Raw genomic sequence first — 23,706 nt, 5'->3', positions numbered from 1 at the left:
CTAGTGCTAGCACATAGCCATTTCCTTTATAGAACATGTTACATCATAACACCTTTTGTACAATACTAAAACTCTTTTATCTAAGTTTTTTTTTATTTTTATTTTTGATGACTTGAGTACACATCTCATTTTTTTGTAAACCAGTGCTCTCATGGGGAAATTTTGGTCTTAGAAGATGTTAATACTTCTTTCTCTCTCTCTCTCTCTCTCTCTCTCTCTCAAAATTCTATAATCTCTCCGCGTTCCCAATCGTAATCTCTTCAAGATTGTTGAAGTGTGTTTTTTTATGTTTGAGGAATGTAAAAACATGGTTACATTCCTCATGGTAATATCTCTTTTGTATTTTCTTAATGTATTCATAGTCTTAGTTTTAAGACGAATTAACATTTATGAAAAGTCTATTAACATATTACCATATTAAGTGTTTTCATTAGATGTTAAGAATAAGAGTTCACTAATAGAAACTAAGAAGTTTATTACTACGCTTGACGGTAGATTGACACCCACTCTTTGCCTGCCTTGCCCACAAAAGAGTACACATCTACCTAATCTTAGCAATGATCTCTAATGTGAAGAAACTAATTGTTAGCCATGAAACCGGGTGACGAAATTCAAGTAATAAATGTTTTTGTGTCAAGATGATCATGTAACTCCCAAGGTAATATTGCATACACTTTTCTAGGTTAAAGAATTCTAATTGTAGCATGCACTGTTTGTCATCTCTATGTAATAGTGTAACTTGTGAAAAGGACAAATCTCTATTATACATATTTTTGTATTAACTTATAAAGGTAAAAGATGTTTACTAGTAACCTCTAAGTGGCTATAAACATGTTATTGTTGTATACTTTGTGATCCATAATGAAAAGATGATTCAAGCATTCTTAGTTGATATGAGCCTCAACTAGTCAATAACTATAAAGTGAAATCTAGGGACACTATTCGAGTTCTGTAACACAATGGCTATATAGGACTTGGACTCATGTGACTCTACAAATATTGTTGTTTGTATTTAGCCAAGTTTCTTCTCTTCCACACATTCTCACAACTAGCAAAGAATGTCTATTACCATGCACTCCCAAAAGATCTTACATTATGAGACATGCATAGTTGATTGATAATCACACTCTTGAAGTGATAGAAGAGATGGCAAAGATAGGTCTTCCCAACAGATCTTTACATAGCATACAATGTTCATTGATCATCGTACTCTCGACTTGATGGAGTTCTATGACATAGGTATCCATCAAGAGCCTCCTTAATGTACTACATTTGTAAGAGATACACCACGTAGATGGATTATCCCAAGAGATAACGTATGTGACATACATGGTTGTTCATCACACTCTTGAAGTAATAGGAGAGGACACAGAGATATTCCCGAGAGATCTTTACATAACATACACAGTTCTGTACTCTTGACTTGATAGAGAGCTATGACATAGGTATCCATCTATAGCCTCCTTCACGTACTACATTTGTAAGAGATATGACATAGATGGATCATCCCAAGAGATTCTGATGTTACACCATTACACAAAGTTGGTGGATTATCATACTCTTGATGTGATGGGAGAGAGATGGTATAGGTATCAATCTATGGCCCACCATAATGTACTACAATTGGCAAGTACATAAGTTCTTGAAGATCACTGGGCAATTTTTACCTTAAGGTGGCTCTCCCTGACAGATGTAACAAAACTCTTGGTCAGTCAGTTTTTAAGCTCAACTGAAGGCCGCTACTGCTAGGACCAAGCTTTGTTCCTGATGACAGACAAGACTTGGTTTATGTCCTATCCACAAATGATTCAAGGCAAAAACACAGTTGGAAAATCTACTTGATTTTTTCCATGAATCACAATGAGTTTAATGTCCCCAGAAACAATCATCACATACATGGTGTATGATTATCAAACACTCATTAACACCCAAAACTAACTAAATCTCCTTCTAATTGACAAATACTTTACTGGGGATTCTAACTTAGAAGATCCCAAGGAAAACAATTCTTCTATGGTTATGCCACCATATTCTTGTTTGCTGGCAAATAAATTCCTTCAGCGGCAATCCAGATGTTATCAGCTGACTTCTTTGTGACTCCACACACCTGCAGATGACAATATGAAGTATGCATAAACATGTTTCCTATGAAACTTAAAGTTTTCAGTCAGCTTCACCTTAGATCAATAACATGCAGATGACACAGTACATAGAGTATGCATAAACATGTTGGCTATGACAATATAAAGCTTTCCTTTAGCTTCACTTTAAAAATGAGTTGAAGGTTGATGGTGAGAATTGCTGAGAAGAAAGAAGACATAACATTCAGCATGCAGCAGTATAAACTGTACCTCCTGTTGACCACCAGCTATCCTTTGGTACTTTTTATCATGACTGTGGAGGTAAACACCAGTATCAATGTGCCGAAATCTTACTCTCTGATCTCTCATCCAGGTTTTTCCCTTCCCTTCAATCTCCAATCTGCTTTACAGGCACAGTTAGACAATACTCAGAATAGATTTGCATTACACTAACCATCAAACTACATATGGTACACCCCACATCATCGACAGAGACATACATATTCATTTCACAAAGGCAATGCTAATCAATAAAACACGATTTTACTCAAGTAAAAGGTGACTAAGCAGCTGCATTATCTACCTTCATGCACATATGTAGTTCACAAAGGCATAGGTAAATAATTTCAGTTAAATTCAAAACGTAGACACGGAACCATGCATATTACATCCAGAGATCTCCTAATCAATTCAATCATTACTCCTAAAACAGCTCATCTGCATATATACAGACATTCAGTTCACAAGACAATGCTAATGGGTAAGAAGTGGTTTTTAGTTAAGGACAAGGTAAACAAGCAGCAGTGTCACCCACGTTTGTACATATATTTGGTTCACAAAAACATAGGTAAATAGTTCAGTTAAATCCAAAGAGTAGACAAGGAGCCATATAAATTACATCCAGAGATCTCCTGAATCAGTTCGATCGTCACTCCCAAAACAGCTCACCTGAAAAAAATGAGAAGACAAACATTATGTACATGTTTAAGAACACTAAACAAGAAAGTAACATTCCAAAAAAGAAACTAACCTCAAAATTTCCAGAAATGGGAGACTGGTGTAGATGACTGTGCAGCCATTTGCGTGTGTTTGTGTGTTGCATCCTGATGATGGATCCATTGGGAATTGCATCTCCTTGCTGTGCTGAAGAGCCCTCTTCTGGTTTGACAATCTATTGAAGAACATGTCAAAATTGTATTTCAAAACTCACAATTCTGATAATTCAATGTGCACGTTTATTGTTTTAACATTCAAATTGGCAGTGCAAATTTACAAACATAGTTCAAAAAGCTTTCTAAAGGATTGGAAAGCAACAAAGCCCATTTAATACCTCACAAGGTCATCAAACATACAGCCAAACATACATAGATAATGGGGTCTTCTTACCCAATAACTATTGGCGTCTTGCACTCCTCCAAATCCTGTAACTGATTGTTGGCCACTTCCTGATCCGTAAGGCACATCATGCGAATGTAACCTATATTTCGTACGCTCGTGCATTAGCTTTATAGTACTCCCAAATGTCACCTGAAAAAACAACAAAAATTAGAACTTATATAGCAAAAGAAGTTTTTCAGACATTTCAGACATATGCAATAGTTTGAACACTATATAGTTTCTCCAGGCTGTTTCTTATGGATATGCTACTCATTTGACACTCAGAAGTCGAGAAAATTAACCTGCATGTCTGTTTTTATGTAGCAGCTAGTGTGATATCGATCGATTTCACTGGATTGGGAATCTATGATCCCTTACCCTCTCCTTGATCACTCCCATTCCTTTAAATCTCGTATTTATATATATATATATATATATATATCATTATAAAAAATCTCAGGGCATGAGAATATGCCAAAAATCATGAGAAAGCATAGGAATGTGAAAATATCTTTCTCTTTCTGCAAAGTTCACAATTCAGAATCAAAGGTATTTAAAAAACTACTTTCAGTGGTGAGTCTAAGAATTGAAGGTAAGCCATCTATTTGCAAAAATATACATGTGAAAGGAAAAATATTGCTAAATCATTCTTGATTCAAAGGATAAATCCTTGGAATTGAAGATGCCAGTAACTATTTAGAAGAATGTTCATATTAAGCAATTCATTACATAGGGTCAAAACCTTTCATTAGAGTGGCACATTTATGTTAGCAGAAGCTCGCATATAAATTTTCTATTGAGAACAATGGTGACGATCAATCTTTCTCCAAATCGATGGGCAAAAAACTTTGACATGATTTGGCACAATCAGTACCTATTTTGCAAGGAACTCCTTCAGCGGTACCTATTTTATAAGGAATTCATATTGGATTTACACGTGATTAAAAAGTTTATATATACTTCTGGCATCGTACAAACCTTCTGGACATAATGAGAACTGTCAATATACATTCGTGTCTAATATGCAGTATCAAATGTAACAGATCCTTTTCCTGTGCCATCAGATCTAGGGTTACATTAAAAAAAGAACTTCATAATAGCAGACATAGGTCGATCTCGTTTAAAACACTGTAGCAAGCGAAGAAACAAAAAAGGGTCTTACCTCGGTGGATTCAGCAGAAGCAGAAGCAGAAGCACGAGAAAGATGGATCAGGATCGAACACAGGATAGAGAAGAAGGCGAAGAAACGGAAGGAAGAAGTTAGAGCCATAGGTCGAGAGAAGGTATGTGTCTGTCTCTTCTGTTTCCTGACGCTTAGGCCCTGTAATTGGAAGACAGGCTTTGTTTTGCTTCTAAGTCATTATCAGACTTTTCATGACCTTGACCTTGACCTTGACCCTTTTCTTTTCTATTTTAGCTTACACTAAATTGCAACTTCTTATATGCACTACTAACACAATACTTGGCTCTATTTTACACGCCTCTTCATTACATATGTTTTCTTGATTTATTAGATACCAGTGTGGTCTAGGGTTACACTCATGATCTCTAGTCTTTGTTGGACAACCGTACCAACTGATCTACAAACATCTAGGCTTGACTTTACATGACTCTCTTGTGTGTGTGTGTGTGTGTGTGTGTATGTGTGAAAACACACAATTATATTGATAAATGTGCGTGAAAAACACTGCAATGGCACCCCAACTGTGCAGTGCCGCCACTACATGGGGTAGTGGTGGGACATGTTAAACCTCTAATAAGCGAGATGAACAATCCATCAAAGAAAGAATCTTGACTTGCTCCAGTAAGCAAAACAACCGCATAGATGCTCTAACTTTCATGGATATGGTTGGTTGCGTGCTTACAGTCAAATACAAACTCATTGAGCATATCCCAATTATGATGCAATCCCCAATATCTCCATCTATGATATCGGTTGAGCAATGTGAATTGTGCAACCACCCATTGTCTTTGCATCAAATAACAATGTGATCGAACTTGTTAGATCTTAAGAATAATCGTCCATAATATGGAATGTTAAGTACTATCTTCCCAAAGGTAAATCCCCACTTAGTACTCTCCAAATAAGGACGTTTGCCATAAGCGGCAATTTAAAATGTCAACTACATTTCAAGATTTGTCATTATCCATCATCAAAGTTATGTACTTTCCATTCTCGCTCAGCCTTAGATAACTTCAAAGAGACTTCGTGGATCTATGGTAATATATTATTAGTCACTTGTAAAACCAAAGTTTGACCTTGTACACATCAATCAATCCCATGGTTTCTCTTCTAATTTTAGGTAGATTTTACTCATCACAATATACAAATTTGAATCCCTAGGTAAAGGACCCTACATTAATGTTATACTCGCTATTTACTACCAAATAAACCTATGATTGGGAGAGATGCATAATAATTACCACTCTTGAATAAAATTCCAAAATCTCTAAGATTGAGTAAAAATTGCATCTCCCACCTCTTTGACCTTGAAACAAAGACAATGCCCATAAAAATAAAGATGTTTTGTGCCATGAGTCACCCAAGTGCCAAGTACACGAAGAACAAGGTTTTAAGTGGAGCATTAAGTAAATGCCACCATGATCCTTAATTGTTCTCCTCCCATTGGTTACACCCTCTTTCTCAATGAAGATACTGGCTAAAGATATTTACAATTGTGAGTGTGAAAACATGTATTGCAATAATGGAATTTTGTAAGCCATCACATGGGTATGTAAGTCCAATATTGTAGCCTCGTGAAGAATTTCTGGATTACTAAATAGTTCAATGCACCCCATGTGATTCCCATTTTATCCCTCTTTATCCACAACAAAATATCTTAGAGGTTACAAAATGGAATGCAAATCCTTATTGGTTGATGACAACAACAAATACTACAATATAATGGGTTCCATAATATGTTGTACAAACTTTAAGGCGTACATGACATGGCTAAGAGTGGAGAATGTAGATTATGAAGATCAAGATACTAGGTTCGGTCTGGAAGAAATCAATGAAAGTATGAATCCTCTACAGATCTGTGATGGTGTGGATGTGATAAACAGAGCAAGAAAAATGCGACCTTGGAGACTTGTAGAAGTAGGGGGCAATGATATTGCGCTTCATTTGCCTAGTTGTAATGATATTTCTCCTACCAAGTCTCCAAAGAAGCATTAGATGAAATTCAATCTTTTGAAAAGGTTTCGATTGAAATGGAATTTCTGAAAGACCTTGAAGATTTAGAAAGGACTTTTTCTGATGTAGATCTCAATGAGGATATAAAGTCGTTTGGTAAGCCTGCATAAGGCTAAGTCGACATATGGTGAAGAAAATAGTTGCTTGGGCATCAATGGGAATTGTGGTGTCGACAAATGTAGTAGCTGAAGCAGGTGTTGAAGTAGTCCACATACATTGTCAGCTAAGTCGAAGGCTAGTATGTGTTCATCGTTCAATGGAGAGAAGGTTAGGATGAATCATACTCAAAGGGGTTTCATTAGACGGTCATTACATATAGAAGTCCAATCATGCATTTCTTTTTTGTTTTCCACTCTGAGTCTTTGAGCTTTGTTTATTGGCCTATCATGGCTACAACCTTTATAATGTTGTCAAACTAATCATTTCGTTGTGATGTATGTAGAATTTCTACTAATAAAAAATATTTTTTGGTAAAAAAGGGTTTGTGACTTTCAATACACAAACTTGCCCCTCAACTTGATAGTCATCTAATTAATCAATTTAATTAGGCAATTCATAATGGAGCCGGAGGACATGGTCACGTTCGAACAAAGGATGACGTTTTTTTTTCAATAAATATACGATGTCTCCTATCATTCCTTTTTTGTCTTTCACTACCCTTATTTGTGGTTCTCATAGGTCATCATGGCTAGAGCTATTGTAATGTTTTTAGTCTAATAATTTCGTCATGTATGTAGAATTCTACTAATGAAGAATATTTTTTTCGAAAATAAATAATTAAGGCAATTCAAAACTTTCAATCCCAATAAACTCTTTTTCAACCATGAATCCTTGCCATACTATATAGTCCAAATACATTGCGAGATGATAGGAGACTTCCTCCAATTAATATCTCATTTGTATGCCCAAGGGCAAATTGCTCTCATGCATGGATCCCTTCTCAAGATTACCAAGAGAAGTTTATTGAAACATAAAAAATCATTTACCAAAGCATCAACTACATAGTTTGTCTATCACTCTCTCCCTCTCACGCTCTCTTTGCTTTTAACCGGCTTACTTGCAAGTTGGCATCCACTAATTGATGGGAGATTAAAAAAGCTTTAGATCAATTAAATGAGTGAGAATCGTGCTCCTTGTTCTTATTGGCTAAGAACAAGTACGGTGGATAAAAGAGACTATTAAACATTTAGATGTTGGTGCCATGGGGGTAGCTTCAACTGGTTCTAGCTTGTCATCTCCATCTCGCTTATTATTAGACAAAATTGGTCAAAGGAGCATGATAAATCCCAATGGTGGAGGTCAAAGGAGAAATATTTTCAAGTAATTTCACGGAATACTTATAAACATGTGATTGGATTAAGCTACTCGTTTCTTTCTTTATTGCATAAATTCATATGTAAGAATTTTGTTCACAATTGGCAACCTAGGGAATTTAGCTACCCTTTCCTAATGGCCGAGCAAAATTGAAGCTTGTTATAAGGATTACCTAACTTTAGCCAAGTTCACACTTATCAATTATAAGGATTACCCGTTGATTATAAAAAAATTAGGCTCTCACATTTGACATTGTGAGAGAGAAAAATACAAACTTCTCCTTGCTACAAGGATAAACTTGTTATGACGTTGCAATGTCATTGATACATGCCATATTGACATGCCTTCAAAGGACAAAACTCCACTAGTGATCATCTCTCAATGATCAAAATGAGGAATTGGGTCTTTGATCTCCCTCCAATGAAGACATCTACATACAATGGACTCTTGATCTCTTATTGCTAGCTTTTACACAGAGCTAAATACCAAAGAGCACCCATCATCAAAACACTAGTAGTTGACAAATCTCATGGACATGTTTCATTTTCAACTCCAAGATGGGGGGCTTCTTTTTGTTGCCTCTTTTGTACCATGAAAGGAACAAGATGTATGTTAATATTGTTATCCATATATGGGTCATCAATTTCTTCTTCATCATCAATTCATCATGGAGAATGGATAGATAGATGCATATATATATATATATATATATATATATATATATATGTTATTTTGATCCTGATCATATAACCTATGTAGACCCAAAACTAGCTACATTTGTCTTAGGCATGCCTTGCTCGAGGAGCAAAAACGATATTCCACATTCTTCAAAGGGAAAAGGCATGCATATTGCCTCAGAGAGTCTATCTAGACTCGAAAGAAGAGAGACATAATAAATGTCTTGAGACACGCCGTTGAGAAGAAAGCTATATTAGAGATCTAAGTACTAAAGTAAGCTTAAGATAAGGATAAACAAATGATAGATAGAAAGGAGAAAGAGAAAGAAGGGTGCCGATCCACCCGACCACCCCCGAGCGAAGGTATCGAGACGGACTCAAGCCTCGATCGGCGTCCCATACCACCGCCGTGGCGTCGAGTCGTACCTGGTGCTGGCACGCTCGCTACAAGAGTTGACCCACCACAAGAGCAGAGTCTCGATGTAGTCCAAAGATGATCAAATGAGGGTAGCTAGGCCTCTTATTTATAACGATACCCAAGGCCCCCAAGCAAGTTCACACTTGACCTAATGGGTTGTCTCAATCTCGAGGATTAAAAGTAATCCTCCCCTTCTTTACACTCTCGTTTAACCCTCACACTTATCCACGTGTATAGAATACTACGGTAAATTCTCACCACAGGATATTAAATGGTCATGCCCGTAACATACTCCCCCTCTTTAAAACATTGCACTCTTGCAATGGAAAGTTAGGGAAATTAGTTCTGAGAGTATTTTTGCGTTCCCATGTGGCATCTTTTATTGATTTATCCATCCATTTTATTTTAAATTCTCGGATTTCTTTAGTACGTAATTTTTTTGTTTTAACATCGAGAATTCTTTCTGGTACATGTGGTTTAGAAGATAATTCTTCAGAAGTAACCAGAGTTTCAGTTGTAACTGTATTGTTGCCAAAACCTAGAAGTTCTTTTAGACGACTCACATGAAAGACTAGATGAATTCCGACACCATCGGGAAGAGCGAGACGATAGGTTGATGACCCAATGCGTTTGAGGACTGTAAAAGGTCCACAAAACCGTGGGGCTAACTTAGCGCACTTACCCGTAGACAATGTCTTAGAATTGTGAGGTACACGTAAAAATACCTTCTGTCCAGGGTTGAATACACGAGGTTGCCTATGATGATCGGCATAAAAACGCGCTCTATCTTGAGCTGTTTTTATATTATCTCGTGCAATATGCAACATATCTTGCATATCCCGAAGAAAGTTTTGCGTACTTCGCAACTCATCATGATGTATATTAACATCAATCGGGGCTCGTGGCTGAAAACCATACATCAACATAAAAGGACTATATCCCATCGTCGTATGCTTGGAGCTGTTATAAGTAAACTCCAAAATTGGGAGATAACGTTCCCATTTTGTTGGTTTTGCACCAACGTATGCTCGAAGCATGTCCTCAATAATTTGATTTACTCGTTCTGTCTGTCCATCGGATTGAGGATGATCCGTGGAGCTCATGCTCAACGTAGTTTCTAACTTCTTAAAGACTTGGGTCTAGAAGTCACTAGTAAACTTTGGATCTCGATCACCCACGATATCCATCGGTAACCCATAAAAACGAAACAATTCGTCAACGAATTGGTAAGCCAATTCAGGAGCTGTTACCGTGGTTTTAGTAGCAATAAATCTGGCCATTTTAGTTAGTCGATCAACGACAACCCAGATGGCATCATGACCTTTTTGGGTGCGAGGAAGGCTAACAATAAAATCCATGGATATACTTTCCCACTTATTATTGGGAATGTCCAAGGGATGTAAAAGTCCTGCGGCTTTAAGTCGCTCGGCTTTGTTAACCTGACACTGGTGACATTTAGTCACATAGCTATGTATGTCAGGACGCATCTTAGGCCAATAAAATTGAGTGGAGATGAGAACGAGTGTACGATGTATTCCAGGGTGCCCTGCTGAGGGTGCATCATAGCATTCAAAAAGAATCCTCTTTTTGACCTCGAGTAAATCTGGAACACAAACCTTCCCATTACGGTAGAGCAAACCGTTAGCAATGTGGAAGTATTCCTTCGAGGATGTGGTGGTGTTTGTTCCAGACTCAACTCTTGCCCAGTATTTTGCAAAATAATTGTCATCAAGATACTTTCCTCGAAGGTGATCATAAAGATCTGATGTTATTTCAATGAAGCTAAGCATGTTAACTTCACGGATGCGACTTAGTGCATCAGCGACAGTGTTCATGGAACCTTTACGATATCGTATGGAAAAATCAAAGTCCTGGATGAGATCAGCCCATCGTGCCTTATGACCTTTCAGGTCTTGTTGGTCACAAAAATATTTCAAGGACTCGTGGTCCGTAGTTACCACAAAGTGATTTCCATAAAGATAATGGCGCCATGATTTGAGCGCATGTATAACTGCAAATAATTCCTTTTCTTGAACGGTATACCGACATTGAGTAGAATCAAGTTTCTTACTCTCAAATGTTATTGGTTTACCATCTTGATACAAGACATCACCTATAGCATAATCGCTTGCATCGGTTTCAACCTCAAAAGGTTTTGAAGGATCAGGTAAAAGAAGTGAAGGAGCCTTGCAAACCAGGTCCTTGAGTTCCTTAAAGGCGAGGTCTAGTGTAGCATTCCACACAATAGGTTTTGTAGACTTACGCGTTTGACCTTTTAAAAGATCAGTAAACGGCGTTGTCAATTGGGAGTAATTACGAAGAGACTTTCGCAAAAACCCGACAAAACCAAGGAATGATCGAACTTCTCGAATATTCCGAAGAGTGGGCCAAAGCTTGATTTTCTCAATGCGAGAAGGATCAATTTCAACTCCTCGTTTGGTTATGAGATGTCCTAGATAAGTAATTGATTTCTTGAAGAACTCACATTTTGAGATCTTTGCATAAAACTGTTTGTCACGCAATGTTTGTAAAACAAAGCGGACATGTCTAGCATGTTCTTGTAATGTACGACTATAAACTAAAACATCATCCAAGAAAATAACGACAAATTTTCCAAGTTGTTCTCGGAAAATGTCATTCATTTCTTGTTGAAAAGTAGCCGGAGCATTGGTCAAACCAAAAGGCATAACCAAAAACTCGTAATGGCCATAGCGCGTACGAAATGCCGTTTTAGGAACATCGTCCTCACTTATTCGTATTTGATGGTAGCCAGTACGGAGATCAAGTTTCGTAAAATACCGAGCTCCTTGGAGACGGTCAATTAGATCGTCAGCCCGGGGCAATGGGTACGAATTCTTGATCGTCACTTTATTCAAGCGTCGGTAATTAATACACATACGCCATGTGCCCTCTTTCTTTTTAACCAAGAGAACTGGTGCACCCCATGGAGATTTACTATAACGTATATAACCCATTCGTAAATAGTCCTTGAGTTGCTTAGATACCTCATCTTCTTCGGATCGACTTAAGCAATACGGAGGTATACTTATTGGTGCAACACCAGGTACAATATCTATACGATGGTCTATATTACGTTTAGGAGGTAACCCATCAGGTAGTTCACTTGGAAAAATATCATGAAAATCATTTAAGATTTCATCAAGTTGTTGTTCAAAATATGTTAATTGAACCAGGACATTATCGATATTGTAAATGTGAATGTCCAGATCAAGTACACAATAAAATAATGTAGAACAAGACAACTCAGATATTGATGGACACGAGGAAACAATCGAGAGGGATTGTTTTTTTACACATTGAATAAAATGCGTACAATCGTTCAGTACAAAAGAAATGGAATGACGAACCCAATCAATAAATAAAGAAGAGTTTTTATTATAAAACCAGGGATAACCCAGTATTACATCGGTGGTACAAAGATTCATTACATGGAAGTCTACTTCCTCTATATAAGTATCAATAGAAATTCTTAATGAATGAATCGTATTATAGATCATAGATACTAACGTAAGCTTAAGATAAGGATAATGAAAAGATAGATAGAAAGGAGAAAGTGAAAGAAGGGTGCCGATCCACCCGACCACCCCCGAGCGAAGGGATCGAGACGGACTCGAGCCTCGATCGGCGTCCCATACCACCGCCGTGGCGTCGAGTCGTACCTGGTGCTGGCGCGCTCGCTACAAGAGTTGACCCACCACACGAGCAGAGTCTCGATGTAGTCAAAAGATCCTCAAATGAGGGTAGCTAGGCCTCTTATTTATAGCGAAACCCAAGGCCCCCAGGCAAGTTCACACTTGACCTAATGGGTTGTCTCAATCCCGAGGATTAAAAGTAATCCTCCCCTTCTTTACACTCTCATTTAACCCTCACACTTATCCACGTGTATAGAATACTACGGTAAATTCTTACCACGGGATATTATATGGTCATGCCCGTAACATACTCCCCCTCTTTAAAACATTGCACTCTTGCAATGGAAAGTTAGGGAAGTTAGTTCTAAGAGTATTTTCGCGTTCCCATGTGGCATCTTTTATTGATTTATCCATCCATTTTATTTTGAATTCTCGGATTTCTTTAGTACGTAATTTTTTTGTTTTAACATCGAGAATTCTTTCTGGCACATGTGGTTTAGAAGATAATTCTTCAGAAGTAACCAGAGTTTCAGTCGTAACTGTATTGTCGCCAGAACCTAGAAGTTCTTTTAGACGACTCACATGAAAGACTGGATGAATTCCGACACCATCGGGAAGAGCGAGACGATAGGCTGATGACCCAATGCGTTTGAGGACTGTAAAAGGTCCACAAAACCGTGGGGCTAACTTAGCGCACTTACCCGTAGACAATGTCTTAGAATTGTGAGGTACACGTAAAAATACCTTCTGTCCAGGGTTGAATACACGAGGTTGCCTATGATGATCGGCATAAAAACGCGCTCTATCTTGAGCTGTTTTTATATTATCTCGTGCAATATGCAACATATCTTGCATATCCCGAAGAAAGTTTTGCGTACTTCGCAACTCATCATGATGTATAGTAACATCAATCGGGGCTCGTGGCTGAAAACCATACATCAACATAAAAGGACTATATCCCGTCGACGTATGCTTGGAGCTGTTATAAGCAAACTCCAAAATTGGGAGATAACGTTCCCATTTTGTTGGTTTTGCACCAACGTATGCTCGAAGCATGTCCTCAATAATTTGATTTACTCGTTCTGTCTGTCCATCGGATTGAGGATGATCCGTGGAGCTCATGCTCAACGTAGTTTCTAACTTCTTAAAGACTTGTGTCCAGAAGTCACTAGTAAACTTTGGATCTCGATCACTCACGATATCCATCGGTAACCCATAAAAACGAAACAATTCGTCAACGAATTGGTAAGCCAATTCAGGAGCTGTTACCGTGGTTTTAGTAGCAATAAATCTGGCCATTTTAGTTAGTCGATCAACGACAACCCAGATGGCATCATGACCTTTTTGGGTGCGAGGAAGGCTAACAATAAAATCCATGGATATACTTTCCCACTTATTATTGGGAATGTCCAAGGGATGTAAAAGTCCTGCGGCTTTAAGTCGCTCGGCTTTGTTAACCTGACACTGGTGACATTTAGTCACATAGCTATGTATGTCAGGACGCATCTTAGGCCAATAAAATTGAGTGGAGATAAGAACGAGTGTACGATGTATTCCAGGGTGCCCTGCGGAGGGTGCATCATGGCATTCAAAAAGAATCCTCTTTTTGACCTCGGGTAAATCTGGAACACAAACCTTCCCATTACGGTAGAGCAAACCGTTAGCAATGTGGAAGTATTCCTTCGAGGATGTGGTGGTGTCTGTTCCAGACTCAACTCTTGCCCAGTATTTTGCGAAATAACTGTCATCAGGATACTTTCCTCGAAGGTGATCATAAAGATCTGATGATATTTCAGTGAAGCTAAGCGTGTTAACTTCACGGATGCGACTTAGTGCATCAGCGACAATGTTCATGGAACCTTTACGATATCGTATGGAAAAATCAAAGTCCTGGATGAGATCAGCCCATCGTGCCTTACGACCTTTCAGGTCTTGTTGGTCACAAAAATATTTCAAGGACTCGTGGTCCGTAGTTACCACAAAGTGATTTCCATAAAGATAATGGCGCCATGTTTTGAGCGCATGTATAACTGCAAATAATTCCTTTTCTTGAACGGTATACCGACATTGAGCAGAATCAAGTTTCTTACTCTCGAATGCTATTGGTTTACCATCTTGATACAAGACAGCACCTATAGCATAATCGCTTGCATCGGTTTCAACCTCAAAAGGTTTTGAAGGATCGGGTAAAAGAAGTGAAGGAGCCTTGCAAACCAGGTCCTTGAGTTCCTTAAATGCAAGGTCTAGTGTAGCATTCCACACAATAGGTTTTGTAGACTTACGCGTTTGACCTTTTAAAAGATCAGTAAACGGCGTCGTCAATTGGGAGTAATTACGAAGAGACTTTCGCAAAAACCCCACAAAACCAAGGAATGATCGAACTTCTCGAATATTCCGAAGAGTGGGCCAAAGCTTGATTTTCTCAATGCGAGAAGGATCAATTTCAACTCCTCGTTCGGTTATGAGATGTCCTAGATAAGTAATTGATTTCTTGAAGAACTCACATTTTGAGATCTTCGCATAAAACTGTTTGTCACGCAATGTTTGTAAAACAAAGCGGACATGTCTAGCATGTTCTTGTAATGTACGGCTCTGATACCAAATATTATAGATCATAGATACTAACGTAAGCTTAAGATAAGGATAATGAAAAGATAGATAGAAAGGAGAAAGTGAAAGAAGGGTGCCGATCCACCCGACCACCCCCGAGCGAAGGGATCGAGACGGACTCGAGCCTCGATCGGCGTCCCATACCACCGCCGTGGCGTCGAGTCGTACCTGGTGCTGGCGCGCTCGCTACAAGAGTTGACCCACCACACGAGCAGAGTCTCGATGTAGTCAAAAGATCCTCAAATGAGGGTAGCTAGGCCTCTTATTTATAGCGAAACCCAAGGCCCCCAGGCAAGTTCACACTTGACCTAATGGGTTGTCTCAATCCCGAGGATTAAAAGTAATCCTCCCCTTCTTTACACTCTCATTTAACCCTCACACTTATCCACGTGTATAGAATACTACGGTAAATTCTTACCACGGGATATTATATGGTCATGCCCGTAACATACTCCCCCTCTTTAAAACATTGCACTCTTGCAATGGAAAGTTAGGGAAGTTAGTTCTAAGAGTATTTTCGCGTTCCCATGTGGCATCTTTTATTGATTTATCCATCCATTTTATTTTGAATTCTCGGATTTCTTTAGTACGTAATTTTTTTGTTTTAACATCGAGAATTCTTTCTGGCACATGTGGTTTAGAAGATAATTCTTCAGAAGTAACCAGAGTTTCAGTCGTAACTGTATTGTCGCCAGAACCTAGAAGTTCTTTTAGACGACTCACATGAAAGACTGGATGAATTCCGACACCATCGGGAAGAGCGAGACGATAGGCTGATGACCCAATGCGTTTGAGGACTGTAAAAGGTCCACAAAACCGTGGGGCTAACTTAGCGCACTTACCCGTAGACAATGTCTTAGAATTGTGAGGTACACGTAAAAATACCTTCTGTCCAGGGTTGAATACACGAGGTTGCCTATGATGATCGGCATAAAAACGCGCTCTATCTTGAGCTGTTTTTATATTATCTCGTGCAATATGCAACATATCTTGCATATCCCGAAGAAAGTTTTGCGTACTTCGCAACTCATCATGATGTATAGTAACATCAATCGGGGCTCGTGGCTGAAAACCATACATCAACATAAAAGGACTATATCCCGTCGACGTATGCTTGGAGCTGTTATAAGCAAACTCCAAAATTGGGAGATAACGTTCCCATTTTGTTGGTTTTGCACCAACGTATGCTCGAAGCATGTCCTCAATAATTTGATTTACTCGTTCTGTCTGTCCATCGGATTGAGGATGATCCGTGGAGCTCATGCTCAACGTAGTTTCTAACTTCTTAAAGACTTGTGTCCAGAAGTCACTAGTAAACTTTGGATCTCGATCACTCACGATATCCATCGGTAACCCATAAAAACGAAACAATTCGTCAACGAATTGGTAAGCCAATTCAGGAGCTGTTACCGTGGTTTTAGTAGCAATAAATCTGGCCATTTTAGTTAGTCGATCAACGACAACCCAGATGGCATCATGACCTTTTTGGGTGCGAGGAAGGCTAACAATAAAATCCATGGATATACTTTCCCACTTATTATTGGGAATGTCCAAGGGATGTAAAAGTCCTGCGGCTTTAAGTCGCTCGGCTTTGTTAACCTGACACTGGTGACATTTAGTCACATAGCTATGTATGTCAGGACGCATCTTAGGCCAATAAAATTGAGTGGAGATAAGAACGAGTGTACGATGTATTCCAGGGTGCCCTGCGGAGGGTGCATCATGGCATTCAAAAAGAATCCTCTTTTTGACCTCGGGTAAATCTGGAACACAAACCTTCCCATTACGGTAGAGCAAACCGTTAGCAATGTGGAAGTATTCCTTCGAGGATGTGGTGGTGTCTGTTCCAGACTCAACTCTTGCCCAGTATTTTGCGAAATAACTGTCATCAGGATACTTTCCTCGAAGGTGATCATAAAGATCTGATGATATTTCAGTGAAGCTAAGCGTGTTAACTTCACGGATGCGACTTAGTGCATCAGCGACAATGTTCATGGAACCTTTACGATATCGTATGGAAAAATCAAAGTCCTGGATGAGATCAGCCCATCGTGCCTTACGACCTTTCAGGTCTTGTTGGTCACAAAAATATTTCAAGGACTCGTGGTCCGTAGTTACCACAAAGTGATTTCCATAAAGATAATGGCGCCATGTTTTGAGCGCATGTATAACTGCAAATAATTCCTTTTCTTGAACGGTATACCGACATTGAGCAGAATCAAGTTTCTTACTCTCGAATGCTATTGGTTTACCATCTTGATACAAGACAGCACCTATAGCATAATCGCTTGCATCGGTTTCAACCTCAAAAGGTTTTGAAGGATCGGGTAAAAGAAGTGAAGGAGCCTTGCAAACCAGGTCCTTGAGTTCCTTAAATGCAAGGTCTAGTGTAGCATTCCACACAATAGGTTTTGTAGACTTACGCGTTTGACCTTTTAAAAGATCAGTAAACGGCGTCGTCAATTGGGAGTAATTACGAAGAGACTTTCGCAAAAACCCCACAAAACCAAGGAATGATCGAACTTCTCGAATATTCCGAAGAGTGGGCCAAAGCTTGATTTTCTCAATGCGAGAAGGATCAATTTCAACTCCTCGTTCGGTTATGAGATGTCCTAGATAAGTAATTGATTTCTTGAAGAACTCACATTTTGAGATCTTCGCATAAAACTGTTTGTCACGCAATGTTTGTAAAACAAAGCGGACATGTCTAGCATGTTCTTGTAATGTACGGCTATAAACTAAAATATCATCCAAGAAAATAACGACAAATTTTCCAAGTTGTTCTCGGAAAATGTCATTCATTTCTTGTTGGAAAGTAGCCGGAGCATTGGTCAAACCAAAAGGCATAACCAAAAACTCGTAATGGCCATAGCGCGTACGAAATGCCGTTTTAGGAACATCGTCCTCACTTATTCGTATTTGATGGTAGCCAGTTCGGAGATCAAGTTTCGTAAAATACCGAGCTCCCTGGAGACGGTCAATTAGATCGTCAGCCCGGGGCAATGGATACGAATTCTTGATCGTCACTTTATTCAAGCGTCGGTAATTAATACACATACGCCATGTGCCCTCTTTCTTTTTAACCAAGAGAACTGGTGCACCCCATGGAGATTTACTATAACGTATATAACCCATTCGTAAATAGTCCTTGAGTTGCTTAGATACCTCATCTTCTTCGGATCGACTTAAGCGATACGGAGGTATACTTATTGGTGCAACACCAGGTACAATATCTATACGATGGTCTATATTACGTTTAGGAGGTAACCCATCAGGTAGTTCACTTGGAAAAACATCATGAAAATCATTTAAGATTTCATCAAGTTGTTGTTGTTCAAAATATGTTAACTGAATCGGGACATTATCGATATTGTAAACGTGAATGTCCGGATCAAGTACACAATAAAATAACGTAGAACAAGACAACTCGGATATTGATGGACACGAGGAAACAATCGAGAGGGATTGTTTTTTTACACATTGAATAAAATGCGTACAATCGTTCAGTACAAAAGAAATGGAATGTCGAACCCAATCAATAAATAAAGAAGAGTTTTTATTATAAAACCAGGGATAACCCAGTATTACATCGGTGGTACAAAGATTCATTACATGGAAGTCTACTTCCTCTATATAAGTATCAATAGAAATTCCTAATGAATGAATCGCCCCGTTGATGTATTGTACTCTTCCATCAGCCAAGTGCACCGTGTAGGTGTGATCACTTACGGTGGGTTGGATTCCCCATATCTGAACCAAACGATCATTCACAAAATTGTGTGAGCTTCCCGAATCAAATAAAAATTGTACTGGAGATCCATTGATATACCCGTTTGCACGTAGTAAATCATTGGGACCCAATACATAGTGAGGAAAAGAACATTGACAATTACTTAAATGGTGTGTATAGACCTGAAGGACATTAGGAATCTGACCTTTATGGTCTGCAGCTTTAGCTTTGTTGTCGTGCTCTTTCCGTTGGAGCTTTCGACATTGATCTTTTGTATGACCCTTCTTTTTGCAGAATACACAAAAAGGATGTTGTCGCTTACAATCGCGATCCAGGAATTCGTTGGGTGTCTTGCGTTTCCCAACAAATTGCGACTGCTTAGTCCCGGGCACTTCGTTGGGTTTGTTATGGTCCTTCTTCGAAGTGCGTTGATAGCGAAGAACTATTTCAACGGCCTCTTCGAAGGATTTTGGATCCTTATCGTGCACTATCCAGTGATAGTCCGAATTGGGGATGCCATTGACAAAACAAGCTATCAACCAATTGTCCCCTTCTAGACCCGATTTTTGGATTTGGGTTCTAGCATGGTGAACATAGTCTTCTAGCGAGGAAAATTTCCTGCTAGAGAGGTTCATTAAAGCTTGTGCTGCCTCGGTTCGAGAGGGAGGTTGCAGAAATTGGCCCTTAAAAACCGTGACAAAATCTGTCCAGGTATCGGGCAATTTCCCCATAGTACGGAGGCCACGCCACCAAGCGGCGGCCTTACCCCCGAGTTCTCGGCCGACATATGCAATCTTCGTACTATCTGGCGTGGGATAGAGCTCAAAATGAGACTCCCATCGTCCAAGCCATGTGCAGATTGCTTCTTCGGTTCTTTCCTTTTTGTCTCCCGTAAATGGCTTAACGACAAATGATGGTTCACCTTGTCGCTCATCAGGTCTATTAGTCTCACGTTGTAGACTAATGACACGTGCCTCAAGAGCACTCTGAGATTGCCGAAGTTCAGTCATCTGTTGAGCGGTGAAACTAAGGTATTGGGTTATTTGTGCCAAATACATCTCAGTGGACATTTGTCCAGGAGGATTCCCTTGAGTTCCTTCCGCTTGAGCGGATGACATCGGGTCGTTAATTTGAGCCATTAAAGATTATTTCTGGAAAAGAAATAGGATAAGGTCAGAGATATAGTCATAACATCATGTCGTGATGTAAACATATCATGGGCGAGCATTAATCGATATCATTATCTCACGTCAATACCCCTCTAGACGTATGAGATGAGGTTCGAGATCAGGTTACTATGGTAACACAAAGGTGTTTTAAAAACCATGGGGGTGACAAATAAATGTCTTTCCCTGATCTCTATATCGATTTTTTCATGGTGGCTCCCCGAGGCTCAACCATGTATGTTCGCGTCATGAATAGTTTATACACGAAAAAAAATGTTAACAATAAACTATGTTTCGGTGCCCACATAAGTGGTTTCGGCTCTTTAAGTCCTATTACGAGGACCCCGAGGTGCACTTAGACCTTAAGTCTAAACATGTGTTATAGTCATATGTATCAAGGATGTTGTATGGTCTTGGTCATATTTGAACTCGAGACCTCGAGAACAAATACATTAAACACTTGAGCCAACCAAGTAAGTTGCTCTTCTCGAATGCTTAATGTTTGATGCGTATAAGAGATATGCGAGGCAATTGATCATATACGTTTTTTTAAAAGAACATATATGTCAAGGGTCCTTATTTCGCCCTCATTTACCAACACTATGTTGGTACGTTACCTAACCTCAAGTCTCGTAATTACGATGGCATACGCCAAAGTGCAACCTAATGGTGAAGCCAAATGAGCCCTCGTTTCGTAGTAGGCTCACGTGGGCCATCACATGGTCACGTCATTACGAATGCCTCTCGTAAGAACGAGCTCATGGTGGCATCGTATCCATGTAACGAGGGAGGGATGTTGGATACGTGCGTCATTGGAGCGACCTCACTTGAAGTGGGTCAAGCCCTACGTACTCAACATCATTATGGCTATTGCGTTTCTTTACGTAACGAAATCGAGGTCATCAACGGGGTTGTCAACAATAAAAAATTGTTGAAAAAGGAATGGTGACAACGCCATTCTCACAAAAATGTGAGGACGGCCACCAACATCCTTTTCCCGACCATGACAACTTTCGACATAATCACGTAATAACGAATATACACATATGTTTACTTTTCACATATATACGATCAAATACGTATATATGTGACCACATATGCCTATATTAAACATATCGTTATATTAAATAGCCACAAATGATGTGATCAAGATACGTAATCGAGGTATATACCTCTACGCACACGAAACATCCACAAATAAGAGATCATCGTAATACGCAATGGAGGTATTGACCTCTTACGCATACGAGACCAAACGCATATCGTTTACAACAAATTAAGGTATTAAACTCATACGCAAACGTAACATATGTTCGTGAACGTAATACGTAATTGAGGTATTAACCTCGTACGCATACGACACTCATCACATATTATTAATATGTCAAACGAGGTATTGACCTCGTGCACATATGTAAACGTTTTAGATAATCAATTAAAGACCACTACAACATCATTGATTTAATGAAAAAAATTACATATAAACTAAACACATGATTAGATGGGAGAAGAGAGAATAGAAAGAAAAATTCTGGAAAGAGTTACCGAAGTTCTTTGTTGATCGTTGTCTGGATCAAGGCCAACCGCACAACGATCGATCAGCATCAATCAAAAGACAAATGAAAAACAAAGAAACATTAGTACAAAAATCTGATACCAAATATTATAGATCATAGATACTAACGTAAGCTTAAGATAAGGATAATGAAAAGATAGATAGAAAGGAGAAAGTGAAAGAAGGGTGCCGATCCACCCGACCACCCCCGAGCGAAGGGATCGAGACGGACTCGAGCCTCGATCGGCGTCCCATACCACCGCCGTGGCGTCGAGTCGTACCTGGTGCTGGCGCGCTCGCTACAAGAGTTGACCCACCACACGAGCAGAGTCTCGATGTAGTCAAAAGATCCTCAAATGAGGGTAGCTAGGCCTCTTATTTATAGCGAAACCCAAGGCCCCCAGGCAAGTTCACACTTGACCTAATGGGTTGTCTCAATCCCGAGGATTAAAAGTAATCCTCCCCTTCTTTACACTCTCATTTAACCCTCACACTTATCCACGTGTATAGAATACTACGGTAAATTCTTACCACGGGATATTATATGGTCATGCCCGTAACATAAATATTATAGATCATAGATACTAACGTAAGCTTAAGATAAGGATAATGAAAAGATAGATAGAAAGGAGAAAGTGAAAGAAGGGTGCCGATCCACCCGACCACCCCCGAGCGAAGGGATCGAGACGGACTCGAGCCTCGATCGGCGTCCCATACCACCGCCGTGGCGTCGAGTCGTACCTGGTGCTGGCGCGCTCGCTACAAGAGTTGACCCACCACACGAGCAGAGTCTCGATGTAGTCAAAAGATCCTCAAATGAGGGTAGCTAGGCCTCTTATTTATAGCGAAACCCAAGGCCCCCAGGCAAGTTCACACTTGACCTAATGGGTTGTCTCAATCCCGAGGATTAAAAGTAATCCTCCCCTTCTTTACACTCTCATTTAACCCTCACACTTATCCACGTGTATAGAATACTACGGTAAATTCTTACCACGGGATATTATATGGTCATGCCCGTAACATACTCCCCCTCTTTAAAACATTGCACTCTTGCAATGGAAAGTTAGGGAAGTTAGTTCTAAGAGTATTTTCGCGTTCCCATGTGGCATCTTTTATTGATTTATCCATCCATTTTATTTTGAATTCTCGGATTTCTTTAGTACGTAATTTTTTTGTTTTAACATCGAGAATTCTTTCTGGCACATGTGGTTTAGAAGATAATTCTTCAGAAGTAACCAGAGTTTCAGTCGTAACTGTATTGTCGCCAGAACCTAGAAGTTCTTTTAGACGACTCACATGAAAGACTGGATGAATTCCGACACCATCGGGAAGAGCGAGACGATAGGCTGATGACCCAATGCGTTTGAGGACTGTAAAAGGTCCACAAAACCGTGGGGCTAACTTAGCGCACTTACCCGTAGACAATGTCTTAGAATTGTGAGGTACACGTAAAAATACCTTCTGTCCAGGGTTGAATACACGAGGTTGCCTATGATGATCGGCATAAAAACGCGCTCTATCTTGAGCTGTTTTTATATTATCTCGTGCAATATGCAACATATCTTGCATATCCCGAAGAAAGTTTTGCGTACTTCGCAACTCATCATGATGTATAGTAACATCAATCGGGGCTCGTGGCTGAAAACCATACATCAACATAAAAGGACTATATCCCGTCGACGTATGCTTGGAGCTGTTATAAGCAAACTCCAAAATTGGGAGATAACGTTCCCATTTTGTTGGTTTTGCACCAACGTATGCTCGAAGCATGTCCTCAATAATTTGATTTACTCGTTCTGTCTGTCCATCGGATTGAGGATGATCCGTGGAGCTCATGCTCAACGTAGTTTCTAACTTCTTAAAGACTTGTGTCCAGAAGTCACTAGTAAACTTTGGATCTCGATCACTCACGATATCCATCGGTAACCC

At 39.4% G+C, this 23,706-nt stretch overlaps 1 protein-coding gene across 1 annotated transcript; it reads right to left on the bottom strand.

Annotated features, from left to right (window-relative positions):
• Positions 1 to 1,821: 1,821 nt before the first annotated feature.
• LOC147849232 (stromal cell-derived factor 2-like protein) lies at positions 1,822 to 4,806 on the bottom strand. Its single transcript, XM_087337744.1, has 6 exons — positions 4,621 to 4,806; positions 3,468 to 3,608; positions 3,112 to 3,252; positions 2,980 to 3,029; positions 2,352 to 2,481; positions 1,822 to 2,107 (listed from the first exon to the last, which is right to left on the bottom strand). Exons 1-6 carry the CDS (start codon positions 4,726 to 4,728, stop codon positions 2,018 to 2,020), a joined length of 660 nt encoding a protein of 219 aa, XP_087193870.1. The 5' UTR covers positions 4,729 to 4,806; the 3' UTR covers positions 1,822 to 2,017.
• Between the last annotated feature and the right edge of the window lie 18,900 nt (positions 4,807 to 23,706).

This window comes from Azolla caroliniana, unplaced genomic scaffold, assembly GCF_043228905.1.
Source record: "Azolla caroliniana isolate FFs.n. ecotype wild unplaced genomic scaffold, voAzoCaro1.0.p SCAF_115, whole genome shotgun sequence".
NCBI lineage: Eukaryota > Viridiplantae > Streptophyta > Polypodiopsida > Salviniales > Salviniaceae > Azolla > Azolla caroliniana.
Note: the sequence above shows the minus strand (reverse complement) of the source record. Positions and strands in the feature narration are given on the sequence as shown.

Coding starts and splice junctions, on each gene's coding strand:
- LOC147849232 (XM_087337744.1), bottom strand. CDS start 4,728: ATGGCTCTAACTTCTTCCTTCCGTTTCTTCGCCTTCTTCTCTATCCTG. Junction 3,030..3,111: donor CCATTTCTGGAAATTTTGAG/GTTAGTTTCTTT, acceptor CATTTTTTTCAG/GTGAGCTGTTTTGGGAGTGA. Junction 2,108..2,351: donor TAGCTGGTGGTCAACAGGAG/GTACAGTTTATA, acceptor TGTCATCTGCAG/GTGTGTGGAGTCACAAAGAA.